We start from the raw sequence: 20,915 nt of genomic DNA, 5'->3' as shown, positions 1-20,915 counted from the left end.
AACATAAAAGCATAAACACTCTTGGGCTGGACTGATGGCCCTTTTAGCCCTGACATCTCTCTCTGATTAGCACAGGAGTTAATCTGAATTTCCAAAGTTCAAGTTTGGCGTCTCCAGCAGCAGCTGGTTCATGTGGAAGTGCAAGCAATGTCCGGATTTAACTCTGAGGACTTTCCCAGCCTGCTTCTCCTGCAGACAGGCTCCTTGCTTTGCGTCACTGCATGGGGCAGTTTTTCATGTGTTGAAAAACTAATACTAAATATTTGAACCCAATAGCAGAGTGGTTTTCCTAAGAGGGTCTTCATATTTAAGATTTATCCTCTATAAATAGATCATCTTCAGTCATCATTAAATTATCTTTAATTGGTATGATTAGAACTGCCAAGGCATATTACTCTTTAGTAGAGGAGTAAATATTATGAGTGTGAATTAATATACAGGCTGCATCATCATAAAAATGCTAAGCACAAACTGCAGTTTAGAAACTTTAAATAACTTGTTCGGAGAACTTAAGGAGAAAAGTCTGGAGTTTTTTGAGATGGCAAAGAGATAAGAAAACTGGAATTTAAGTATGTGAAACAGACCAAAATAAATCCATTTTTTTTGGTGAGTAGTATGCAAAGTTACTGCAAATGTCGAACACGTTTGCTGTATCGTGGTGCATGTCTGGGCTTTTTCTTCCCCGAGGACGAGAAAGGAGCAAACAGCTCCAGACAAGGACTGTTCTAAGAAACTGCACTTTGATCCTTTATTCCAATTTCTCTGGTTTGCTGGGGTTTCAATATATCAAAGGTATTTCAAGAAATGTTATGTTGCACTTTTCTTCTGACCTGGCAGTATCAGAATATGGACGCTTTTGTCTTCACATCATAACACATCAGAAATAAGGCAAAATCGGGGATAAGTGGGGGAGGGCTGTTACTTGCCTGAGGCTACCCAGTCTCTCTAAAGTGGCTGCTTTTACAGTGCTCATCTGTGCTTCTTCCTCTCTGTTTCATGAGACAAAGTGTATGAAGTTTTAACTTTCACATAATGGAGCAAATCAGCATCAGAAAACAACAAGAGAGGGTTGAGGTAAAGAGAAAACAAAAAATAAAAGCGAGGGGGAAAGCATCAGGAAAAAGACTGAGCCGTAACAAGAAGCTGCACGCTAGCGTGTGATCGCTGTGACCTGAGCAAGAGAAATACTCTGAGCTGCATCTCAGTAAAAATTTCCCCACTAGTGGGTGCAGTCGCTGCCCTCGATTTGTGATAAATGCAACTATTCAGTTCTGTTAAGGCGAAACAGCAGACTGTACCCGAAAATGGAAAGACATAACTGAGCCTTCTCCTTTTACACCTTCCCCTCCGCTCCTTCCACCCCAAACAGAAGCACGTAAAGATGAACAAAATAACATGCACAGATCAATCCGGCCATGAGAAGGAATCTTGGACTTAGTCTGGCAGGGAGTGGCTTGACAGGGGATCGAAGACATTGCCTTTGGTGATTGATGACTGTTCAGAGGAACAGAACTTTTTACATATTCTCGTTTATTCAAAGCAAACCACAGCCAACCAACAAAACTCTTTAACCAACAGCAAGGGTTTGTTTCAAAGAATTGTCATTCCAGAACCTACTTGTTTCTCCAGCTTGTATAACCAGCAAGACCTAATTCTGTTTCCTAATTGTTCCCTTCCTACCTGTGCACTGCTGAACAGCCCAAGGTGACAGATGTGGTCTGGCTGAGGTCTGGGTACTGAACTATTGCCTTTGTATTAACCAAAGGATGTAATCTGGAGTTTGAACTGGCTTTATGCTGACATTTTGTGCTTGTTATTTGGGTATAGACAATATCTGACCAGTTACTCCCATGTTTCTTTTTTGTTCGAAATTCATGATTTTAAAATTCACCACACCTTGAGGGAAGTGAGGTCCCTACAACTGTCAGTGTTGAACCCATGCCCATGTACCCACCAGGTGCTCAGTAGCTTGATGAGGGTTCAGGTCCTCGTGTGGACTCTGTGTGTTACCTCAAGCTGTGTGAATCCCCCAGCTATTTCTTTTCCAGTGCCATCTGTAACAGGCTCATGCATTTTCTCTACTTTGTTACCTCCTTTTCCCTGTTCCCCCTCCCAAATGCCCCTGCAAATACCGTGCCCTTTTTGCTTTGAAAACCTATTTTTCCATCTCAGCATAAAAAGTCAGCTCACTTCTGAAGTCCTGTTACACCAAAACACATGATACATCATCAAAAGGATCCATCTCCATTAAAATCGTGATCTGCTGTGCTTTGCAGAATTAGTCGGGGGTTCCTTATAAATATGGGTGTGGTTTCTTGCCCTGTACAGGTATTGTTTATCCCCTATTCCTTCCTTTATGATTAATAATAAGACAAAGACTTTAGTCAAGTGTAACCAGACCAGGAAGGAGCAGGGGGAAGCTCTGTGGCAGGTGGCAGCAAGTTACCGCCACAGGGGCACAAAGGCACTGCTGGCAGGGTTGGAATGGCAAGCAGAGCTGGCACAGGGCCGAGTGCCGTGGATTGTCCAAAGAGGCATCTGTGAAAGGCTCAGTATCCTGAATCCTGGCTGCCACGGTGCTCTGAACTTGGTGGCAGCTGGGAGTCTCTGCCTTGGGCAGCGATTGCTGCTGTCAACAATGTGATTGGCAGTGTCTCTCTCCTTTTGGTCTCAGCAGCCTCTAGTTCCTGCTGAGTTCGTAGCAGCACGTCCAGCATCTCACCTCAGAAATAAAGGTACAATCTGCTGTGCCACTTCTCACAGGTACCTGACCCTTTGCAGTGCTGACAGCATGAAAGAAAACAGAGATCCCTTAAATTAATCCCATATTCAGTAACCATGCATGGCTAAAAATTAGTTATCTGTTCTGTACATCACTTCATCATCTCATACTGTGTCTGTAGTATCTCAAACAGTTGTTGGAATTTTAACTGCTATGTCTAAAGCCAGTGGCTATCTCAGAAAGCAGTGAGGACAGATATTAATCTTCTAAACAGGCTCTCCTTTGTAAAAGTGTGGTTTCAAAAAAGGACATTCAGAAATAAGTTGTTACATTCCACTTGGTACCATCAGATTTGTGCTTGTGTAAAACAAGCAAGCAGAATTTGCATGGTAGTTCTGGGTTGCTCTTCAGAAATCTCTGTATTTATTTAATTTCAAGCATGCCACTTTCATTTCTTAAACATTATTTCTATGAACACTGAATGCTCAATAAATACATCTTAGTTTTACTGGGGTATGAGTATGTAATTTAAGAGTGGAAAACAAAATAACGTTTCTACCACGTTAGCTAATGCAGCAGGAAAGACAGATTTGCAAGGACTCCTTTTACGGATATAAATTTTACCTCCATTTAGAGAGTTTGCATACTGACAGGTTGGTTAGACTAGCAAAAGCACTTACTGTGAAAGACACTTCTTAAACGGCAAATAAAAATATCTCATTTGATTTTTTTTTTATCCCAAGTATAATAGGGATTACAAAGAATCCTGGAACGTATTCTACAAGCACACAGAGAAAACTTTACAAAATTATGCACTGCAGAAAGATTATCACCTTCTCAAAAGCAAATGGAAGATGAAGGGAAGCAGAGTATCTTGTATAGACAAATTGGATATGTCAGTGTGAGTGTTTTAACTTCTCACAGAAAATGCCAAGTGATTTGTAATGATCACTGTCTTTTTATCGCCTCCCTTTATCTTGTAGCACAGTGACAGTCTGGTACTGAGAAATAACAGAATGAACCACCCATACAGCCCATTTCTGTACCTTCTTTCTTCAGTATATATGTAGGGTTCCCAACACAAGTACTGATCCCAGTCCGACTTGAAAAAAAAAGAAGAGGGAAAACAGGGCTTAAGCAGCATGAATGTGGCTCTCTCTGGAGAAGTGCAAAAGACAATTGCAGTACTTTCATGCTGGTTTTGGAACTCCATGTAGCCTAAGCCTATTGAAATATATATTTGTGAGCGGGAGTGGAGGGGAAGGAGGATGCTCTGGAATGAGGCCTGGAGCTGGAATGCTGTCGTAAAGGCAGCAGTAGGAGGGAGAGCTATAAGCTGGCTGCAATCCTCAAATTTAAAAAAAGGTCCGGAAACATTTTAATGCCAAATTATGTGACACCTTTCATTCCCGTTTTTTCTTTTGTCCTTAGTTTTCCATTTAATTGACTGAAACTTTTCCTATTTATGCCACCAACTGTGTAAGCTGGGCTGACTAAAGGGATTTTTATTTTTCTCCACTCTAGCCTCACAAACTGGTTATGCAACAGCTTACACCTTTAATAACACCAATAAAACTGCATCAGAACTTTAAAAAAAGCCCAGATTTCTTAGCATCAAGGCCTGAGAGAACTTGCTGCAGTGCTGGGATGTGACAGGAGGCAATTTATAAGGAATTAACTCTGACAGTCACTTTATACAGCTGATTTTCAAAGATCTAGGCACTAAAGATGTGTTAATGAGGGTACTGAGGCTTCATAATTAATTATATTACCATCTCTTTGTTACTCTCTACAACAGTAGTGCCTGGTTGACATTTCAATGGGAGTCTGGTGGTGTTCTTTGTGATTATTATCCAGGAGTACAGTTATACCTTAGCTCCCAGAGAGAAACGTTGCATGTAAATGGCGCTGTGAATTGCAAGGCCCTTTGGAGCTCAGTAAAAGCCCTTGAAGGAGACCCTGCTGAAAACTGAATGGATGTCAGTAACATTTCTCTAGTCTGGAGTCTCTCTTCAGATATGGACTCTCCTCCCCCTTCCTTTCCCTCCCCCCTTCCTTCCACTGAGCTGGTCCTTCTTACAAGGCTTAAGAACAGCAACATCCAGCCCTTGCTGAATGTTGAGTTCCAGACCCCTAAAGGAAGGAATACTGACCTGAACAAAGCAATGAACAAAGTAATCTGAAAATAGGGAATATTTTCACAGACTTGAATTTTCAGTGCAATAAAACCAGAGCTGCCAGAAGGAGTCCCAGAAGTGGTGAGTCAGATAATAGATGTACAGCTGTGGTGGGAGGGAAATGGTCTCTACTTTGTTTTATACCACCCCACCCCCCCCCCCCCCCTTTACAAAGCCAGATGAAATTATTTTCCAGTCATACCACTGCAAAAACAAACATGGAGTCTAAAGGTTATTTCCTTTGTGTCTTTCTGAGAGACATTAGTTTTGACTCCAAAGGGGAAAGGAAGATGTTTTGTCAATGACCTCAAAGTCTCCTCTGAAAGTTTTTACAGTATCACCTGAGGTAGCAGAGCTGCTCTTTTGTTTACTGATATATTCCACTTGTTTGCGTTAACTTAAAAAAACTTACAAAAACAAATTGTTGTTTTTTCACACCAGTTGCAATTAGAACCTTGTCGTGGTTGGGCTCAGTTAAGGGCACAGTCTGACAAACACCCCTGCTAAGTGAAACTTGTGCAATCTATTCCTCACTCTTTCATTCCTGCCTTCATGGGTCTCTCTTTTTTGTAACATTGTTCCTGCATCTGTACCAGGGAACCAGATCAGAGTACTAGTCTGAGTTTAAAAAAAGGAGTTGTGGGGACTATTTCTAATTGAAATCAGATTCAGATTCAATTTAACATGGGGCTACACACACACACACACACAGAAAAAAAAAAAAAATCACTGGCACAATGCAGGAACAGTGTAAAGGGGAAGAGGGGAGGAATGCGTGGTGGGGAATGCATAAGTAGGAACTTTTACCAAAAACTAGTTTGTCAAACTATGTCTTGAAAGACTTTACATTCTTCCAAGCCAGAGCCACTCTTTCCTGTGTGTGCAGGTAAAACCTCATACACAGGGATTACAGTTGCAGGACTCTCAGCGCTATTGTAATATCAAAAAATAATAAGTGTTCCTACACACTGACACAATTAACCAAATTCCATTCACAGATCATTGTTAGCAACTCGTGCAGCATTTTATGTAGCTGAAGTTGGAGACCAGTTCTATTCCTGAGTTCCATCTCTGGCTCTAATGAGCAATAACTCTGAATAATTCTGGCATTCAGTTCACCTACCAGTAAAAGAATTACTTTCCTCACAGAGCTTTTTACATTTAACCAGATTTTTTTAATGAGCTTTGACATTCTCAGATGAAAAGAATAATGTGCACAATGTATTGTTATAGCAAAAACTGTATATGACAGATTCCTACATGTTTTCCTGTCTTTTGTCTCACCTTTCCTGTCACCATACTCCTACACGGAATTCAATACATACCGTAAATGTTTGAGTAATGCCAACTTCAAACTAATGAATTGTAATTAATGTACTCATTCTTTGCTGAGCAATGTCGTGTGTGTTTATTTTTATCTGATACTTTTTGGATAGAGACAGAGGTTACTCCCCCTGAGAGTTCAAATATCAATAGTGCTCTACATAACAAGGGAAGTTTTTAATGATTCCCACAAAAACCACTGCCAGCTGGTAACAAGACCACAGATGAAATACACAGAGTGTAAAATTTTTGCCTCTAGTGCTATTCCTAAGGGGCCAAATCTAGAAGTGATATTCAACTTTGCCTAGGATTCAGCAAGAGTTTTCCAGTTGAGGAGATGATAAATAAGAGTTTTAAGAATTGGCCAGAGTTAAAATCCTGGAAAGCAAACATTTATAAATTGACTCTGTAGAAATGTAGTCTCCCTTCTAATTTCCCTATGAGTGGAGAAGATGGAGAGGATCTTCTATATCTCCTTGCAGAAGCGCAAAGTATAGTTTTATCTAGTCCTCACCATGTCTGAAAAGCTTATGCCTCATGATCAGAAGTGTCTAAGGTTTCATTGACTTTTAATTTAATATTTTAAAGAGTATTTTGACTGCCTCTTTGCCTCTAGTATCTGGCAACAAGCACAGGTGTTATGTGACTATACATCTCTTCATGGATTAGAAGCAGGTGCTCTGGTAAGTTAAAGATGTTGGTGTATAAAAAAATAAAAGGTTTAGCAGCTATGTCTAACAGAAATTTAATAAACAATAAAAGTAAAAACTAATACAAATAGGATTACTGGATTTATTCAATGACATATTGTCAGTCCCTGCCTGTTGTCTGTGTTACTGAATTGCTGTCCTGCTTCAAGGCAATTATCAGCCCCGAAATATTTTCATCCAAAGGTTTCAACTGCAACAACTGTGAGGACATGTGGAAGATTCTTCTGTCATTATCTCACCTTTCAGTACTAACATGAGTTCTTGACTGGGAAGCTCTGTGACTAGTGGAGATGAATAAACACTTGGAGCTGGTATTTGACTGGTTAATGTATGTGCTAAACTGTGTGTGTAGTGCCTGGGAAGCTCAGCAGTTCCTGGGGGCTGTCAGACTGATCACACACAGCAAACCAGCCCCGTGTCTCTGCCTGTTGCTCCCAGCAAGCCCTGATGTGCCAGTCAGGCTTTGCTATCAAGTACAAGCTTGTGTGTTCTTAAAATGTGCCTTCAACTCACTGGTGTACTCAGTAACTTGAAAGCTTTCATATACTCTAAAAATTTGTCTTACACTCCAAGGGGGAATCTTTGTTCTTAATACAGAGCCCAAACCTGCAAGTTCTCTGTGTAAAACCAGGCTCCCAGCATAGATGTACAATTGTTAAGCAGCTGGTTGCATTTCAGCAATGGTAAAATGATCCTTGTTTTGTATTTCTCTACAATAATTTCTGATTCTTTGGGATGGAAGGCTGTGAAACCATGAGTTGCTATTAATTACATTAACTTGCATGATCGTATATATGCCCATTTTTGCCTTGCAGAAATACTTAGGGCAAGATGTGCTCTTCTTTTTTCACACATCATTGTATTGGAGAGGATTTAGCACATTTTCTGATTTCATTTGCCAAATTGGGGGTTTGAATTTAAAATTTACAGCTGACTTGACATTCCAGAAAGTAAGTATGATTACCAGTTATGTCTCTGTCTTGTAGTAATGTATCTAACCAAGGAAAGAAATACTGGAGATCTGAACTTTAACTTCAAGGACCAAATATGAGATTTCCTTTACAAAGACGTTTAGTCAATTTAAAACAAGTCTGTTTAGTCAATTCTTGAGGAAAATGTACAGTTATAACTGGACATTTAAACCCTCAACAGTTATTCAAGGACTAAAACTACCTTAGAGGTTAGTTACAGGTCATGAAAACATTAGAAAGATGTGAAGGGAGGTAACCGAATATTTATCAATAAACCCTCTTTTTGGGGGTTCTTTTGTTACTGTCTCAGGGATATTAAAATAATTCTTTTAATGTATGTATCTATATTATTTTAAATATTTATATATAATCAATATGTCCTTTTTTTGTTGATAATAGCTAGTTTTAGGGTAGTAAAAACAGATTGTGGAAATGTGTTTTTAACAGTACAGAAGTTAAAATTAATGATTACTTGGTTTTAGATATATCAGTGTATCACTATGATCATGTACTTCAGGAATACCTGGTAATTTATAGACTAAACAAGGGGTTCTAGTAGGGAACTGACAGGTGCTACTTGTTCCTGCTTGGAACTGGCTTTCAAACTTGCTATCTATATTTCAAATTATAGACCTTCAAAGACTAATCTAGAGAAAGACAATATAGTAAATTACAGGTGAAAAAAGAGGAAAAAAACCCAAGCAGATACAACTGCATAGTCAAGAGACCCAAACGAAACAGAAGGAAGAAAACCAAACTACACACGAGTTTACCTTGTCAGAATTGGAAGATATCCATATTAATCAATCTTGGGAGATGCAAACAGAATATGAGAAGAATTATCTTGCTGTGATGGGCTTCAGGAAGGCCGTGAGGCATTCCGCCCCCCCCACCTTGGGAAGGATTTAATAATCTTGCATTTATAAAGTTGTGATGCTTTGCTTACCTTTTATGCCCAGCAGTTACAATTGCTGTATGTGAAACCAGAGAAGTAAGGGATGGATGGCAGCTCCTCTCTGCTGCTGTTTGTACAGGGAAGCCCAGTACAAACCCTGCATATGCGGCAGCCGTTGTGGGTGGCAGTGGAAGCGAGGACATAGCTGATGGGAGGTGACAGCTGGGAATACAAAAGAAAAAACAATTGGGATTTGGAAGCAACAGGTGGGAGCAGTATTCGGAAAAGTATAGTTAAGACTTCTGAGGAGGCAGGAACTAATCCAGGCCTCATGGAGTAGGTCCAGTAGAAGGGCAACTTGAAGAGGCAAAACAGGAAATGAGCAGGAAGAATATGCTTATGTGGTATGACTGGGAAGCAAATACAGGCAGCAAATTCCTACTTCATCAAAGCTGTACTTGTTTCTTAGCCTGATCTGTATCCTAACACTTATCTGTGAATGATATGCTGCTGCTTGTGATAGAAAAGAGTGAGTGACTCGGTTATTCCTTTAAGAGCAAACGTGGGTGAGCTGTAGCTGTGGAGCTGCACTGAGCTCTTCCACGACAGGTGGACAAGAAAGGGACAAAAAGGGTTATTTAAAGTCTGCCTGCTCTCGGTGCAGTGGCAGGTGTGCTGGCAGGCAGCTCTGTGACCTTCTGGAGTCGAGCTCCCTAGTAGCCAAGCTGGATGTGACTGACAGGGCTCTGTGCCCTCAACACAGAATGTCCCAAGTTATTTATATGGGTTTGTTTAGCCTCAACGAGGCTCAGGGGGCACCTCATTGCTCTCCACAACCACCTGAAAGGAGGTTGCAGTGAGGTGGGGGCCAGTCTCTTCTGCCTTGCCTGCTGTGAGGGGACAAGAGGAAATGGCCTTAAGCTCAGACAGGAGATTCTGATAAGATATTTGAAATAGATTTTCCCCTGCTAGGGTGGCCATGCATTGGAATAGGAGGAATCACCATCCCTGGAGGTGTTCAAGAGGTGTCTGGATCTGGCACTGGGTGATGCGCTTTAATGGTTTGGGGGTTACAGTGGCAGTACCAGGTGGACATTGGACGTGATGTTCTTAAAAGTCTCTTTCAACCTTGATGATTCCATGATTGCTTTGTGCCACGTCCCAGGTAAGGTAGGCAGTGCAGGGAGACGTGGATGCCACATCCCCAGAGCACGGCAGGCTGGAAACGCGACCTCACCCCCAGCACGGGAAGCGCTGAGGCTAGTCCCGGAGGAACGCCTCAGGCAGCGGGACCGCAGCCTTCTGAGGACCGTTTGGGGATGGATGGTCCCGAAATCCATTCCTGCCCCTCGATCTCCTCTGGTCAGGGGAGGGGATGGGCCCTGTCGCCACCCGCATCGAGGGATCGGTGCCTCCATGGGCCGTGAGGGGATGGGGCGGATGATGGGGGGGGAACTCAGGGAGCCTCGCGCCGGCCGCCATAGCCAGAGCGCGCGGGCACGTGCACGGTGCGCATGCGCGGCCCCCTGCTCCAACGCACACAAACACACACACACCCCGCGCGCGCCCCCGCCGTCCCGCGCGCGCCGTCCTCTGTGTCTCCGCGCCGCGGCCACGCCCCCCCTGGCGCTCTCTGACCAATGAGCGCCCGGCTTGGGGCGGTCGTGGGGCGCGGCCTCTCTGCGGCTGCGCACGCGGGGTCTCCCCGGCGTGTGAGTGTGTGCGGAGCGCAGTGCGCCTGCGCATCGCACGGCCCGCGGCACAGCGCGCCCGGGGCGGGGGGCTCGGTGCGCACGCGCGATGGGGCCGCCGTGGCCCGGCCGGGGGGGGGGGGCCGCGCATGCGCGCCGCGTGCCCGCCCCTCGCCAGCAGCAGAGGAGGAGGCGGCGGTGGCGGCTCTGGGTGAGAGAGCGTGAGGGGAGTGAGAGGTGCCGCTGCCGCCCCGTATCCGGCAGGACCGCGCGGAGGAGGCGGGAGCGCCCCGGCGGCGGAGGGACCTGAGTGACGGCGGCAGCAGCAGCAGCAGGAGGAGTCAGTGCCCGGCCCCCCCCCCCGCGCAGCCCCGTTGCAGCCCCCCCTCCCTCCCGCCCTCCGCGCTCCGCAGCCACCAACATGTCGGCGCCGGCGGCCAAAGTCAGTAAGAAGGAGCTGAACTCCAACCACGATGGGGCCGACGAGACCTCAGGTGAGGCCGCGCCGGGGGCGGGACGGGAATGGCGGCAGCCGGCGCGGCCTCCGCCTCGCGCCGACCGCCATTTTCCCCCGCCGCACGGGCCGCGGCCGCGCCGGGGGCGGGCGGAGCGCGGGCCCGGCCGGGCGGATGTGCAGGCCCGGCGGCGGCGGGAGGAGGCCATGTTAGCGCCCTTTTGTCTGCGCTGCCGGCCCGGCTTCCCTCCCCGCGGGGCCGGGCGGGGGGCGCTGCGGCTCGGCGGAGCAGCGGGACCCCCCCGCCGCCCCTCCCGGAGCAGCATCCGCGGAGCCTCATTGTGCTCCGCCGCCGCCGCCATGATGCGCCGCCGCCTCCCGCGCCGGCCGCGGCCGCGTGGTGCTGCCGGGCCGCGCGGGGATGGAGCGGCGGAGACACGCGGTGCTAGGGCCGCCCGCGCCGGCCCCACGTGTGATCTCGGCTTTTAAAGGTCGGAGTTGGCCCCGGCCGCAGCGCCTTCCCCACGTGCGTCCCCCGCGCCCGCGAGAGGAGAGGAGAGGTAGAGCTGTCTCCCAGCGCGGGACGGACCGTGCGGAACGCGCACCGGGCGCTGCTCCGCTCCAGCCGCTTCCCGCTGCCGCTCATTCATCTCCCGCGTGGTGGGTAAACAGCGCTCCGTAACCCAGGCCTCGGCCAAACTTGGTCCGGGGAAGTGCCCATTAGAAAATATCTCCCAAACGGCGGCTTTCGCGTCTCGTTCATCTGTAATCGTCCCTTCGAACGGTCTTTTCGGTTTTTGGAAGGTGGCATGTGCCCAGATAGGCTATTTTTACTGATGTTCCAGTGCTCTGTAAATTACTTTACGTTCCTTCAGATGTGTTGGTCGTAGCAAGTGTGGCTTCCAGCTTTTTAATTAAATTGTTACTGACTTACGATTTAAGTTGGCTTATAAAACTGTGTAGCGGGATGTGAGCTGTGGTTTCTAGGGGTGAACTCACTTTAAGGGCTGTTTTGTCGAACTTTGGTGCACTTCAACTGCAGCACACCCTGTAGAGCTGGAGCTTTGAGGCCTTGTAAGTCTTGTGACATTTAATAGAAATACCGGAGAACTTCTACGGTAGATCAGTAGCTTTAAAGAGAAGCTCCAGGTGATTTGTCGGGCTTGTGAATGAAGGGATATTGATGCGTTCTCATTTGTTTTTCAGAAAAAGAGCAACAGGAAGCAATTGAACACATTGATGAAGTACAGAATGAAATAGACAGGTAAACACTATCTAACTTTTAAAATATTTTAGCAGAAATTGAAATGTAACTGACAAAAGTGAAAGTGTTTAGTAAAGTGAGCACGCAGTAGTACTTACTGTCTTTGAACTCCACCAAGATATACCTGTGTTCTGACTTGATTAGAGGGATTAAAATAACAAAGAAGTGTCCTGGTTTCTTGCTTAATTGTGTATAATTAAAGAGGTAGAACTTGAGTTAAAAATTTTTAATTAATTGTGGTATTTTTGATAATAGAAATGTATTTCCCACTGGCTTCTCAAGTTAATGTGTAAGCTATTTGGCTAAAGTATTTCCCTGTTAGCAAGTAGAACCAAACACTTGGCTGAAAAGTCAGCTTTTATTATACACTTTTATTATAATATTCATGTGCTTGTGCAATAATACACAGAAAATGTCTCTGAGATGTTAATTTTGTATGCCAAAGCTCTTGGGGCTGTGGGTTCTGTGTCAGTCCCTGCCTGCATGTTCTTTCCATGCCCACTGTCCTACAAGGACTGCAGGTGACTGTTGGGGCTGTGACCGTGTGATGCTGTTGTAGTATCAGAGCTTTGCCTTTCTACAACAACAGTTTAAGGCTTCAGATTTTACTTGCACAGGGTGCAGAATTGCTTTGCTGTAGCTTTGTTGCCTGCCCAGAAGTTAGAGAGAGCAGGTGGTAGGGCTGTGTTACCCATCTGCAGGTCTTATGCAGACAAAATGTTCAAGAGGTTAAACACTGCTTTGCTTTGCGTAAATAAAGGTCCATCCCTGAAAAATCTTCAAGGTGTTTAGAAGGTTCCATTCAGACCAGTGAGATTGCTTCTGGCAGAGTGTTTTCTTGTAAGTTGTTACAGTGTTGAGCTTCTGGGGTTTTTGGGATACTTCATCTGCAGAATATGGCAGACTGGTCTTATCAAACCCTTTCAGCTTTTACTGAACTGCTCTGATGTGTCCTTAGATCCCAGTTTTCTCCCTGTGGTTAACATGGCTCTTTCTATTACAGACTGAATGAACAAGCCAGTGAGGAAATTTTGAAAGTAGAACAGAAATACAACAAACTCCGCCAACCATTCTTCCAGAAGAGGTCAGAATTGATCGCCAAAATCCCGAATTTCTGGGTAACAACATTTGTCAACCACCCACAAGGTATATTCTTAAGAGCCCTCTTCTCTTCCCCTGTAAATTCAGTGTTTGCTTGCTTGTTATGTGAGTGTCTTGAAGCTCTGAGGGTCTTGTAGAGTTGTTACTAAGCATACAAAACACTTCCTTTCTGTACTAGGTTGCATTTTTAAAGCTTTTTCTGTCTTGCACTTGTTGACCAAAGGAACATCTTGTTTACTAAAATACTTCAATCCTAAAATATCTTTCTGCATTTTAAATTGCAAGTTTCCCGCTTTATTCAATTCACTGGGAACCTTAAGTGAAAAGAAACCAACAAAAAATTATTCTAGTTTGTTTTGAAGTGAGCTCCTTGGGACTCTTGACAAAAAGCTTTCTACAAAAATTTGTAGACTGCTTAGACTGGGCAAACCACATGCATGAAAATCTGTTTCAGAGGGAAGAGTGGGTATGTGTGGGTAGGCTGTTGGCTGGTAAATTGAAAAGAAAGAGCTGTGAGAAGTTGGCTTGGACAGATGTGTTGCTTTTTAGATCTTCCTGGCTATCAGTTTCCAGTGTTTTGCCTGCCTGACGCATGTTTCATGGCTTTGTTAATGTGGGATTCCTCCTTCTGTCTCAGTATCTGCACTGCTGGGAGAAGAAGATGAGGAAGCACTGCATTACTTGACCAGAGTTGAGGTGACAGAATTTGAAGACATCAAATCAGGTTACAGAATAGATTTTGTAAGTACTTTCAATGATTCCTTCACTTGTGATTTTAATGTCATTTTTTTAATGTAATTGCATGTTGGGTTGTAGTTTATTACTTAAATCTTTGCAGTTACCCGTTTAGTGCCAGGTTTGACTTGATACGTGTGTTTCCATTCTGTGGGTTCTAACTCTTGCTTTCCACTCTGCAGTATTTTGATGAGAATCCCTACTTTGAAAATAAAGTTCTCTCCAAAGAGTTTCACCTCAATGAAAGTGGAGACCCATCTTCAAAATCAACTGAGATCAAATGGAAATCTGGAAAGGTCTGTATTGCATCTGGGAGAGCATAAGTGTGACCAAGTGAAAATAGTACCAATTGCATTAGCTTGTCTCTTCCTTGGCCAGGATCTAGACTGTGTGTGTTGTTTATGTAAAATAACTATTAAATGAGGAATTCCAAGGACAACAGGTTTTGGGAGATCAGATAGCAGTGCGTGATCTTGTTTTACTTTTTCCTCTATTTCCTCAACTTCATTTCCAGGTGCCACATCTTTTGTAGAATTTGCAGCCACAATAACGTGGGCATACCTGTCACCCAGGCAGTGTTCAAGCATCATTAATTTACTGCTGTTCATTTCTGTAAAAGTTAAAAGTACTACGGTGTTATCCTGAAGATTTTGAACTGAGTATTTAAAAGTAGAGCTGAGGGTTGCAGTTACATTGCTGTTTGTTTTATCACTCTCAGACCAAGGAGAAAATGTAATGTTTTACATATGGAGAACTAGAACTTTTCTACGAGAAATTACATTCCTGTACAGACCAGTTGAGTGAACTTTACTGTACACCACTAAATCAGTGTGGATTCTGCTACTGTTCTTCCTTAAACAGTCTAAACCTATAAATGTTGTCATTCTGTCAGGAGAAAAAACCACCAGAAGTGTGGTGTAACCATATGGCCAAAGACATAATTTATTTAATTTCAGACCTAAAAAAAGATTGTTGCAAACTTATTACACTTCTGGGGTAAGGTGATAGATAAAGACCTTACATGTGTTCTTGTGACCACGTGTTTTAGCAGTTTGTGTGGGGTTTTTTTCCACTTACTACAGTGAGTGGCCTGAAGACTTCAAAGTGGGAAATCTTAGGCAAAAAGGCCTAGGCAGGTCTCAAATGAATACAGAGGTTAGAGGTGTGGAGACTTTCTTAAATTGGGTGTTATGTAGTAGTTACTGCAATTACAGCTACTTTGTGTGGCATTTAGGCCTTGTGAGTTCAGTGTGTCATTAAACACTTGTCACACTTGTGTTTCCCTGAGACAGGGAAACATAAATCAGATGTGAGATTCTGTGAATTTTCAGTGTTCCAGTGGAGGCCATTCTTTCAGTTGAAAGAAACAAGTGGGTTTACTGTTCTCTCGTGTTGATGAGAAATGCAGTATCTTCTGTCAGTTGTTTGGGTTTGAGATGTTTTTTACAAACTTACCCTCAAAGAGGGAGGGGAAAGTGACTTCTTAGGGTTGTTTAGGCAAGTACATTTTTAAATGGTGCTTTCAGGAAAAGAAAAATGCCATAGAAAGATGACTTTAGGGAACTTCTTAACTTTCTTTTCAGGACCTGACAAAACGTTCAAGCCAGACACAGAACAAGGCCAGTAGGAAGAGGCAGCATGAAGAGCCGGAAAGCTTCTTCACCTGGTTCACTGATCACTCTGATGCAGGGGCTGACGAACTAGGAGAAGTCATCAAGGATGACATCTGGCCCAATCCCCTACAGTACTACTTGGTAGGTACAGCCCTGAGCAGGGCATCTGCACCCACAACAGCACTGTGAAAATAAGAGTGAATTTGATCACTGTAGTTGATGTTGCAAATGTGTCTTTAAGGTTCCTGATATGGATGATGAAGAAGGGGAGGGAGAGGAGGATGATGATGATGATGAAGAGGAGGAAGGATTAGAGGATATTGATGAAGAAGGAGATGAAGATGAGGGGGAGGAAGATGAAGATGATGATGAGGGAGAGGAAGGAGAGGTGAGTAATGTTGCCCTTCATGCCATTCATCTGGTGTCTGAGAGGGATCTTATAAGAATACCAAGCCATTGTGACAAAGGTGAACTGGTTCTTTTCTGCACCCCAAGGTGTTTGGAGGGGAGAAAGAGAACTGTCACTACATTAACTTGAGTGGTTTCAGAGTAGTAATAAGTATGTTTGTGTATATGAGAGACAGTGGAAGTACATAGTTTCAGAAAATTTGTAGGGGAAGTGCTCTAGAAGAACTAGGATGTTAATGTGACAAAATTCTTACTTAATTACTGAGGATTCAAGCAATGCTTTACATATAAATGGCTTTTGTTGATGCATCCAGTCATCCTTCCCACTTGTTGGTTTATTTCTGCTTATGGCCAGCCTAGCTAAGACTTTCTGTTGGGTTCAGGAATTAGAAATTTGCTTTAGTAGTAAGTGGGATTCCAGGGTCAGCATCCAGGCTGATGGGAACTTAGTTTATAATGTCTTTGTTTCTCAGAACTGGGCGTGGTGTGTCTGACTTACAGCAGCACAAACTACTTGGAGTGAGAGGAGGGCTGTTCTGGGCTCTATTTTGTAACCTAGAATTTGGCATGTGAAAGTTGAAGCATTTTGTTCTTCAGAGTTAAAAATGAGGGGAAAAAAGATGACCCCTTCACTTTCCACATGTTAAACTCATGTCAGTACTTGTAGTGATTCTAAGTCATGGTTTCTCAAACCTCTGATGTGTTTTCCTTGGGACACCCAGGTAGTGAGTGATTTCTGTGTGGTTAGCTGGGCACTCAGGGCAAGTGTTACTATCATTTAGTGAAGAGGGGAAGAGATGATCATATAGCACCATGAGTAACACTGTAAAAAGGTCTGGTCACTGCATTTGCTATCTGAAGTTTAGTGATTAGAAATATTTAATTGTTGCTTATCTTTCAACAGGAGGATGAAGGAGAAGATGACTAATTGAACACTGATGGATTCCAAACCCCCTTTTTACCTTTTTAATTTTTCTCCAGTCCCTGGGAGCAAGTTGCTGTCTTTTTTTTCTTGTGCTCAGTCGCCTTGTTCTCTTGAGGTCTCTTTTTCTCTCTTCTACACCCTGAATTCACAATTTATTTTGGGCAAATACCTTGAGCAGAATACAGTGGAAAAGAATCTACCAGTTTCTGTTTCAAGTTCATTTTTATCCCTTTCTGTCTCAAAACAAAAACTGTTTATGAATTCAACACACCATGTTCTGTGGGAAAAAAGAAAACCTTCTGCTCCCTTCACTCTGCTGGAAGCTGAAGAGTGCTAGGCCCCTGTGTAGTAGTGCATAGAATCTAGCTTTTTTCCTTCTTTCTCTGTATATTGGGCTCAGAGATTACACTGTGTCTCTATGTGAATATGGACAGTTAGCATTTACCAACATGTATCTGTCTACTTTCTCTTGTTTAAAAAAAAAGAAAAAACTAAAAAAAAAAAAAAATAAAAATAAAAAAGGGGTTATAGAAGGTCAGCCGGGGTGGGTTTCAGATGTTTGGGTGGGTTAAGTGGGCATTTTGACAACATGGCTTCTTCTCCTTTGGCATGTTTAATTGTGATGTTTAACAAACATCCTTGCAGTTTAAGATGACACTTTTAAAATAAAATCTTCTCCTAATGATGACTTTGAGCCCTGCCACTTGATGGAGAATCAGCAGAACCTGTAGGATCTTATTTGGAATTGACATTCTCTATTGTAATTTTGTTCTTGTTTATTTTTAAATTCTTTTTTTCTTTTTTTTTTTGTTTTGGTTTTTTTTGTTTGTTTTTTTTGGTTTTTTTTGTTTCACTGGAAAGGAAAGAAAGATGCTCAGTTTTAAACGTTAAAGTGTACAAGTTGCTTTGTTACAATAAAACTAAATGTGTACACAAAGGGGCTGGTTGGTCTTCACTGAAAGAAACAGTTTTTATATCCTATTTAGAACTTGCTGGTAGCTTCTTGGCATTTTTGGGGGCATTTGGTCAGTATTTCGATAGTGCAATGCAGCCTTGTGGTTGCGTGGACTGAACCAGTTCATGTAGTTTCTGCTGTTTCAGTACCTGTAAACTTTCCTTTGGCAGTTCCTACTGCACGCTGACTTTTGAGTTCGCTGCAGGGCCGTGTGCTGTGTGTGAAGACATGGGTGTATATTCATGTTTTGCAAAAAGGAAAGTCACTTGATTTGTAGAATCCTTAGTAATTTGCAGTACTGTATCTCCATTATATCATTTTGCATGAAAATACCATGCAAGCTTAGAATAAAAAGACCAAGGGGTTGTCTTGAAATATTTGGGTGATTTTGTAAGTCTTTCCAGTTGAACACAAATCTTAATTGCAAGCTAATTTGGGGGCTATTTCAAAGAGCAAGATTCTTAGTAAAGTTCATGTATAAAAAGTTGCTACTTCACTGCTTTTTTTCCTTGGTAGCAGCATGTATATGTGCTTTAGATACACTGTACTCTCATTTTAAGAGACTGCATTTGAGAAACTTGTAACAATTTCACATAAGAGGTTGTTGGAACTGGTATTCCACAAAATGTAATGGAAGTTGTTTTAACATGCTTTGCTTTTGAAATATTTAAAAAAAAAAATGTTGTATCAGCTCATCTGAAATTCAAACAGCTCTTTGGATGTGTAGAAAAGACTGTCTTCTGGGAAGACTTTGTTATCTGATTCCTTTTCCTCACAGAATTTGCTGTAGTCAAATTCAGCTTTTTTTGATGCTTAAGAATGCACTTGGCAGAACAAGATCAATGTCTGGTTGAGACGTGCACAAATAACATGTGTGAGGGAAAACATTCTGTAAGTGTGTGGTCCAACTTGGATTCAATCCAGTTATCAGAGACAATGCAACGTCCAGTCTCATGTAATCAATGCAAAAATAAGACAACCATGTACTTTATTCCATCTCAACAAAAGCTTCTGCCCTCATCCTGCTTTGCAGAGCCAAGTACAACGTTGATCAGTAATGGTTTCTTACCATCCATCTAGAGAGAGAAGCAACAAAACCTGTGAAGTCCTATAAATTTTAGTGTCTTTTTAATTTGATTCCTTTTTGTTGTAAGATTGAAGATAGCTTCCTGTTGTGATAGAGGGTCGATGTGCTGTTACTTGCCATGATGCCTCATTACTTAATTTTTATGTAGTCCTAATTGTAGTTCCACAAGGAAAATAATCTTTTGCTAGTCTTGAATGCTTTAGGAAAATATTGTGCCATTTTTGTTCCATCCCTGTTGGTTACTAGCAGAAAACCTATAGAAACTGTTTTGAAAGTAATCAAAGGTTCAGGCTCTGTAAAGTCAAATACCAGGAACAAGAAATGAGAAGTCTGGATAATTAAATGCTACTTAAGAGATTTTTCTTGCACATTCTTTAGGATTTTACAGGGTGCCAAAATACTTGCTACTGTACTGATAATACTGAATTTGCTGTGAAACTTGAGGGTTTACTCCTGGCAATGGCTAAAGAGTAAACTGACATGGTAAAAGAATAAACCATATTAGTTAAGTGGTTTTTTTTTTTTTTTTTCCTAGCATGGAAATGATTAGGGATTAACACATTTCTCTGCAGTGCTGAAGAAGTACTACAGCTGGCCATCGTATGCTCTGACTGTTCACTTAATGTCTAATTTGGCTGAATACATGTAATGGGTGTCCATTTTTTACTGTTTATTTTATATGTGTATAAAGAGCTTTTAAAGAGACATCCACCTTGGATAATAATGGGAGGTTCATTCTTATTAAATATCTGTCTGTCATTAATTCCTCACTGCTTGAGCTCTTCACATCCAGTTAATCCTGCCATGTGAAATTTTTCACAGGTGGAAGCTGACTTCAGGTTTTTTAGCCTGAATTTCCAGGGTTAGAACATAGAGTTGGCAGCAATTTAATAAAGGTGAAGCTGCTGTGCTGGGGCTATATGACCTAACTATCTCAAAGGTTATATTTAAGTTTAAAGTTTAATTGCTATAAAATGGAATCTTTTGTCTGTAATTTCTAGTGCCAAAGGAAACAAATACATCCATGTGTGTAAATACAGTTAGAAAGGTTTGGGGTTTTTAAAGAGATTATCTGTGTACTTATTCATACTTGTCAACATAGTTTCTGTCCCTGTAAACAAGCATTATCTGAATCGATTTCTCAGTCATTTATGACATTCATTTGAATCTGTAAGCTCTTTGTACCACACTAAACCAGGTGCATAAGGATAGTACTTTGTTTATTGGATACTGTTCCTGAATTTTGAAGCCATGTTGATTTTGGTTTGGTTTTTTTTGTTGTTTTTTTTTGGTTGGTTTTTTTTTTTTTTTTAAAGAGAATGAAATCAATGAAATAATTTCTCTGCTGTACCTTCAAGCTATCCTTCTGTTTGAAGGAATTAAAGTACATTTAACTGTTACTTGATGTTACCATTTCTAAGAGTCTTTTTCAAAACAATCAGTTTTTTAGTCCCAAACTCGGCATCATCTTTCATGGGTGAGGTGGACAGTGTCTGCCTCTCCTTTATGGAGAAGAGTGAGGGGATGTCACGAGTGACTGGTACACGACCACTTGCTTCCTCCGGGAAACAGATATATGCTTAATGTCCTCCCTCTCCTGGATTAAAAATTGAAACTTTTAAGACTTCTCCGCGTGAATGTGCTCCACGGGAGTGTCCTTTCTCGGGTATGGTGGAGGACAGGGGTTGCCGGATTAAGTCCCCGCCTCGCTCCGGGAATCCCCAAAGAGTCCGCGCAGCTGCCGGGCCGGTGCCACTGCCCCTTGCCGGCTCCTGGGCAGGACCTGCGCTCGGCAGCAGGGGAGGATGGTGCCTTGCGGGACCCTGGAGGGGCTGGAGAGGCACGTCGTGGTCCCAGTTGTGACACTTACCTTCCCGTGGGACA

At 42.8% G+C, this 20,915-nt stretch overlaps 1 protein-coding gene and 1 long non-coding RNA gene across 2 annotated transcripts; one reads left to right on the top strand and one right to left on the bottom strand.

The window, feature by feature from the left end:
• Positions 1-1,415: 1,415 nt before the first annotated feature.
• Positions 1,416-9,130, bottom strand: LOC116454466. The gene is made up of 3 exons (XR_004244112.1): positions 8,850-9,130; positions 3,769-3,824; positions 1,416-2,783 (listed from the first exon to the last, which is right to left on the bottom strand). It is a non-coding gene; the product is annotated as an uncharacterized LOC116454466 (long non-coding RNA).
• Positions 9,131-10,611: 1,481 nt separating this feature from the next.
• SET (SET nuclear proto-oncogene) lies at positions 10,612-20,431 on the top strand. The gene is given in 11 exon segments (XM_032130884.1): positions 10,612-10,710; positions 10,713-10,740; positions 10,743-10,839; positions 10,841-10,983; positions 12,150-12,207; positions 13,211-13,353; positions 13,946-14,049; positions 14,226-14,339; positions 15,627-15,797; positions 15,898-16,044; positions 16,969-20,431. Coding segments are annotated over 11 exon segments (1,101 nt in total). The 5' UTR covers positions 10,612-10,638; the 3' UTR covers positions 16,993-20,431.
• The last annotated feature ends 484 nt before the right edge of the window (positions 20,432-20,915 follow it).

Source organism: Corvus moneduloides, chromosome 21, assembly GCF_009650955.1.
Source record: "Corvus moneduloides isolate bCorMon1 chromosome 21, bCorMon1.pri, whole genome shotgun sequence".
Lineage (NCBI taxonomy): Eukaryota > Metazoa > Chordata > Aves > Passeriformes > Corvidae > Corvus > Corvus moneduloides.
Note: the sequence above shows the minus strand (reverse complement) of the source record. Positions and strands in the feature narration are given on the sequence as shown.